The 6,003-nt window shown below is 41.9% G+C and overlaps 2 protein-coding genes across 4 annotated transcripts in view; one reads left to right on the top strand and one right to left on the bottom strand.

Moving 5' to 3' along the window:
* Positions 1-6,003, bottom strand: part of tomm20b (translocase of outer mitochondrial membrane 20b) — a 22,286-nt gene that overhangs the window by 5,864 nt on the left and 10,419 nt on the right. The window contains exon 2 of one of the 2 annotated variants that reach the window (XM_050043832.1): positions 4,834-4,880. The exons of the other annotated variant lie outside the window; for it this stretch is intronic. Within the exon in view, the coding sequence (XP_049899789.1) occupies positions 4,834-4,880 (47 nt within the window). The remainder of the gene's footprint in view (positions 1-4,833; positions 4,881-6,003) is intronic. 2 annotated transcript variants of the gene reach the window in all.
* LOC126389824 (E3 ubiquitin-protein ligase TRIM21-like) overlaps positions 1-6,003 on the top strand; it is an 18,436-nt gene that overhangs the window by 2,270 nt on the left and 10,163 nt on the right. The window contains exon 1 of one of the 2 annotated variants that reach the window (XM_050043752.1): positions 539-737. The exons of the other annotated variant lie outside the window; for it this stretch is intronic. Coding sequence (XP_049899709.1) covers positions 623-737 — 115 coding nt within the window. The 5' untranslated portion in view covers positions 539-622. Of the gene's footprint in view, positions 1-538; positions 738-6,003 lie in introns of those variants that run through there. 2 annotated transcript variants of the gene reach the window in all.

Below are 6,003 nucleotides of genomic sequence, written 5' to 3'. Positions count from 1 at the left end.
TGAGGTAGCATTCACTTTGTTTGATAGCCTGTCAACAACGTCGTACCCCTAATTTTATTTGAGGTAGCAGTTCACTTTGTTTGATAGCCTGTCAACAACGTCGTACCCCCTTTACCCCCTCTAGTTGTTCTAACTTCCAACGATACGTCATTCTAAATCAAACTATTTCACAAAATTATACACAGTTACAGTAATACCACATCTTTGTTGTGTTAATCCTCTAGTAACACGCACAGTACACAGGTCCTTTGATGCAGCAGGTTGTCTACATGAACACGTGGTTAAAAGCAAGTATCTCCCTGGTCTAACACAAAGATGACTCTGACTCTCTGACTGTCCAGACTCTGCACACAAATCACACCAACACAGCTCCTGTGTCAGCCAATCAGAACCTCTGTTGCTGCTCCGATACATTTGTGTTACACTTTTCCTTCCTACGGTCTGATTTTAGCAGGAGGTCACGATGACGGCAGAGGACCTTTTGAACGCTCTGGAGGATTTGACAGAAGATGACTTTAAGACCTTCAAATGGCACCTGGAGCAGCCTAACATCCTGGAAGGCTACCAAACCATCAAAGTGTCCAAACTGGAGGAAGCAAAAAGATGGGACACAGTGAATGTGATGGCGAGCAGCTATACACTGGATGGAGCTCTGAAGGTGACCAAGAAGGTCTTAGAGAAGATCAACAGGAATGATCTGGTGCAGAGTCTGTCAGACACCAGCTCAGGACCACAAGGTCAGTCAGACTCTATCTGTATTTTCAACCTGTATTGTTCACGCCTGATTCATTTCAGAAGTGACGGTGCAAAAAGTATGTGTGTGTGTGTGTGTGTGTGTGTGTGTGTGCAGGGCCCTGCCGCCCATAGGGCAGGTTAGGCAAATGCTATAGGCACCAGCATGCCAGGGGGCGCCAGAGAGTGAGGTGTTTTTTTCTTTCCTTCTTTTTCTTCCCCATTCTATTCGAAAAATTAGACAATACACTACAAAACAACAACAGTACATATAGCCATACGTCTTTAAATAATAATGAAATAATATTTCTAATTTAAATTTCTTCTGCTGCCTGCCTGGCATCCTTCTGCCTCTCTCTGGCAGGCAGCATCAATTTTGCCACGGTCCCTAACCCCTCCCCCGCTACCTGCCGTCTTCTGTAATATGATACTGCTGAGTGACAAACTGACAGTCAGGTGCCTCCTGCCATGCTAATGCCATCATGAAGAGGCAAAAGCCCTCTGGGGCGCATTTAAAAAAAAAAAGAAAATAAGAGGAGAAGAAACGTGAACGAGACCGAGGTAATGATGTGATGTGATGAAACACTAAATTTAAAATGGTAGAAACACAACCAGTGTCAGAAATTAGCAAGGGCCACGGGCCATTTGGCCCGCAATTTATCCAAGAATGCCCCCAAAAGCCATGTTCCGGGGGCCAAAATCGCCCCCAGGTTTTCGAAACAACTATATGTATTTATATTTTTAACAGTATTACAATCTGACATTAAAGTATAATTTTATTTTCATTAAATTAATTTACCGTCACGTCTACAACTCATTTTCCAGACATAATCAACGAGATTGCACTGATTACGTGAGAGTAATCTGACAGAGAAGGGGAGGGGGCTTTGCTGTACCATAAGTATAAATTAACCATTTCTTGGGTGATCTGTGTCTACACAATGACAAATTAATGAAAAATTAAGGTAGAATGAATGTTAAATTTTAAATTAACTTACTTCCAGGATTGCATCTAAGGAATTTATAGTAATTTGGCCTTTTTAACAGTAAAAGTAACTGTAATGTGGTGAAACATTAGTACTGCTATCAGTAGATTAATGGTTAAATCATCACATTTAAACTGGTTGAATTATAGGAAATCTGAGTGATATTTTGCAACCATAACTTTATGTAACCCATTATTTATTTCATTTATAGTGGTTTCTACTGAAGAGTGAAGACACTATCTTAGTTGGTTTTGCTTTTCATGTGCTTATTGTTAGAACATAATTACAATTTTTTGATGGCCCCCAAACATTTTGAAAATGCCCCCATTTTTTAGACCGTGGGGGCCAAAATTGCCCCCAAAATATTTTGTTAATTTCATACCCTGAACACAACCTAAGTTACAGTTACGTAAGCACTTGCAAGCTAATGTCAGCTCATTAGCCGCTAATGATTAGCGGTTAGGCTACTGCTATGTAACGTCAATGTTACTGCGACTTCATTAGCCACTTGTTTTAGGAACACTTTCAGCATTCAGCTAGAGTTAATGTCAGTTAATGTTGCTCCCATCTTAGACAAAGTTGGAAAGAAAGACTCAAAGTGTTTGATGGAATGAATAAGCAACATGATTTAATATATTGGCCTAACTTTTCTTTTAATGTTTAATGTTAGTGTGCTGCTGCACAAACCACTCACTGTTTACCAACCAGGCATATATTCACTGTATATTTATGTTTTCCAATTTTCAGATTTGTGCAATTTGTGATGTTACAGTTGCATTTTTTATATTTTGGCTGTTTGCTGTGTTTAAAATGCCAGTAGATCAAGGCAGGCTGTAATGTTAGGTGCTATTATGGTTATGCCATGATGGCTACACAATCAACAGCTATTTGATTAATATATTGTAAAAGCCCAGTTTGTCAAATATACGTATCTCCTCTTTATCCCCCACCTCTGCAAATCCTGGGCCTAATGTAAACTGCAGCCACCTCATCCACGTCAGCACCAAGTGATGCAGCCTCTGCCTCAAGTGCATCTCCCAGTCCCTCCCACACACAAACTGCCAGTGGAGAATTAAGTGGAGAAATAAGATCACATTCTCCGATCCCCTCTACCTCAGTGCAGCCTGCCAGTGGAGACACAGGTAAGATTACACATTCTCCTATCCCCTCTACTTCAGTGCAGTGCAGCCTGCCAGTGCCACTCTCTCTCACCCTCTATTGGACTTAGAACTGAGAATCAATGATGCATGTTGCACTGTCTGCAACTGAAGGTTGTATAAAAAAGTTTCTTGTGTGCAGTACCTTTTATTTTGTGTCTTTATTGCAATGTAACATTTGTTTAATAATTAATAAAAGAGACATTTTTTCAAGAAGGGGGCGCCAGCAAATATCTTGACTAGGGTGCCAAATTGGTCAGGCACGGCCCTGTGTGTGTGTCTACATGTATCTGTGTGTGAGTGGGTGCACACACACAGGATAGAGAAAGACCAGTGGGCCAGTGCCAGGAAGGGTCTTACAGGATGATTTTGTGGCACATTTTGACACTGTTGACAGGTGTCGCTCAGAGAAATGAAAGAGCAAATGTTTCAGTCATCTCCATGGTAACCAGACACGCCCTGCGTTTTTTTAATCCAAGTCTATATGTGTGGTATTAAGTGAAGTGTAATCTGCACAGACAGCAGAAATCCCACAAATATCCCGCAGTATGTGTTTTTAACTTACTGACCAAATATTCATTGATCAATCTGCTCCCAGTCTGTCTCTAAGCTGCAGATTCCCCTCCCTCACCATGGTGGACTGGTTAATAAAATCAATGAATCAATGAAACAGTCAATTTCTTTCCATGGTGATATTAAAGCTATCTTGGTTCAGTAAATGTCTGCTACCAGTCAGGCTGGTGAAGGCAGTTTGAACGGCCGCTGTTCTCTCAGCTCTGCAGGAGCAGCTGCTGAGCCGCTGTTCTCTCAGCTCTGCAGGAGCAGCTGCTGACAGATGGCTGCTCCTGTGGACAGAGACGCTGAATGCAGGTCAGAGTCGTCAGGGATTTAAAACTACTATCTCCATAGCGACAACAGTAACACTACCGATCACAAGAGGGTTGTAGCCTATTTTTTGCAGTGTTGAAGGGGAGCTAAGGTTATCGATTAATAGACTGTCAGAACCCTTCAGAAAAAGAGAGAACAGCTGTTTCTACTGCTGCCCTCTTCCTGCTGATTTTGATCAGATCATTTTTCATAAACTGAAAATATCACATCCTCAAATCTCTGCTAGTGCTGAGTTCTTATGATAGTGCTCTGATTAATAAATGCATTTGATTTTGAAGCAGTGGCTCTTTGTTGAGGTTAGGCAATTTCTGCCCTTTCAATTCTTTTGCATGGTTAAATTAATGGATTTTCTTTTATTGGAAAAAAAAGCCCCCTCAGTCCTGTCCACTTTCACTTGAATAGAGACACAGAGGGGAGACAGGTTAGGTCTGATCTGTTCTGTTCATTTACAGCAGTGAGCTAATGTAAAAAAAAACAACTAATAAAAACTAATGTAATGTAAGCTTCCACTGATACCTTACCACTTCCTGCGTGTGCATCAAATAATGTGGAGGTCTGCAGTGAAAATATTTTGTCTGTGCTTTTCTTTTCACACATTGTGTGTAGATATGGCTGCTGCAAACACTCTGCCATCTGAGGATCAGATCAGAGAGAGGGCAGAGCAACAAGTGTCCACACCAGGAGAAGTTCCCTGTGACGTCTGCACTGGAACCAAACTGAAGGCCCTGAAGTCCTGCCTGGTGTGTCTGGTCTCCTACTGTGAGACTCACCTGGAGCCTCATCTGACAANAGTCCGCTGATCCATCTCACGCTCCATTCTACCCTCACTTGTGAACAAGACCCAGAGATATTTGAACTCCTTTGCCTGGGGCAGTAACTCTCTCCCAACCTGTTATAAACTGTTATTTCACTAAAATGTTTTTGCATTTTTGAGTCACTGAGAAATATTTTACTATACTTTACAACTTCATCAGTTTTTTCCCCTTACCATAACACACACTGATTTGTTGTGAACTGACTGACAGCTGATTTCAGGAAGTGTTACGGCACAGTGTGGTGTTGGTGCTCACCTTTGCCAGGCCTGCCCTCTCTTTGGCTGCCTTCTGCTTTCTCCTCCCTGCAACACAAACACAACACAAACACCACACTCAGTCAGAGGCCACGTGATCAGGTTTACTACATTAAAATCCACCGCTGATGCACCAAGAAAACAACAAGCTGTGGTTTTTGTTGTGGTTTAACTATTCCTTCAAAAGTTGAAATGACTTTGGTCGAAGTTGTTTAATCACTGACAGCTGACAAGTCTCCATTATACTGTCACTTCCTGGTGTTATGGCACAGAGCGACCACTGGATGGATCACAGCACAAAGGAACAACCAGCATGGAGTCACTGTACTGTTAACCAAACACTGACACACCTTGATGACGCCTTTTTAGAATCGCCCAGGAAGTTGTTTGAGCTGCCAGTAGTATTGAGTATTCTTATGCCGGGTTCACACTACACAACAGTTTTGTTTCTTCCAACAGTCATTATGTCACATTAGGTGACTGTGGAGTCATAAAGTCGTGCCGTGACTTGGCTGACAGACATGACAGACTACTTGTTGGTCCACGACCAATCATACCTGGGCGTCTTTCATGCTGTGTGATGTCATCGGATTATTCTTGTCCTATCTTTATTATTATTAGTATTATATCAGTCACTGTGTCTGTTCATGTCTCAGCTGAAATGTTATTGTAGTAACGTAAAAAGCGTCACCAGATGGGCGGAGCTACATTTGAAGTAGCGCACTAAATCTTCCACAAGAAGTTCCTGCAAATGTTTCACAATAAAAGCCTTTCTTAGAAAATGAAGGGATTCTCTCAGCTGAGACTATGAGTGTCGTACACAATAATCCGTTGCTTTATCTTGTGTAGTGTGTCATAGTAGACGACGTCCCCACAGAAAGTCTAGCATGTTTGATTTTGTTCTCCCGTCACAGCCGTCACTTTGACCAATAGGAACACAGAGCGATCTGTTGCCATGGAAACTGTAGGACAACAACAGCCCAGGCTTTCAGATATTTCCTGTAGGGATGTTAGTACACAGAGTAAAAAGGAAACAGCAGAGGCACTTTATCAACCCGCTGAGTACTGCCATTAGCATCAAGCTAGCAAAGAATGTTCTTTCTTCATAATGGAGGATATAAAGGATCAAATAAAACAATAGTGGCAGGGTTGAGACACCGTACGACACCAC

This window comes from Epinephelus moara, chromosome 5 (assembly GCF_006386435.1).
Source record: "Epinephelus moara isolate mb chromosome 5, YSFRI_EMoa_1.0, whole genome shotgun sequence".
In the NCBI taxonomy this organism is placed as follows: Eukaryota; Metazoa; Chordata; class Actinopteri; order Perciformes; family Serranidae; genus Epinephelus; species Epinephelus moara.
Note: the sequence above shows the minus strand (reverse complement) of the source record. Positions and strands in the feature narration are given on the sequence as shown.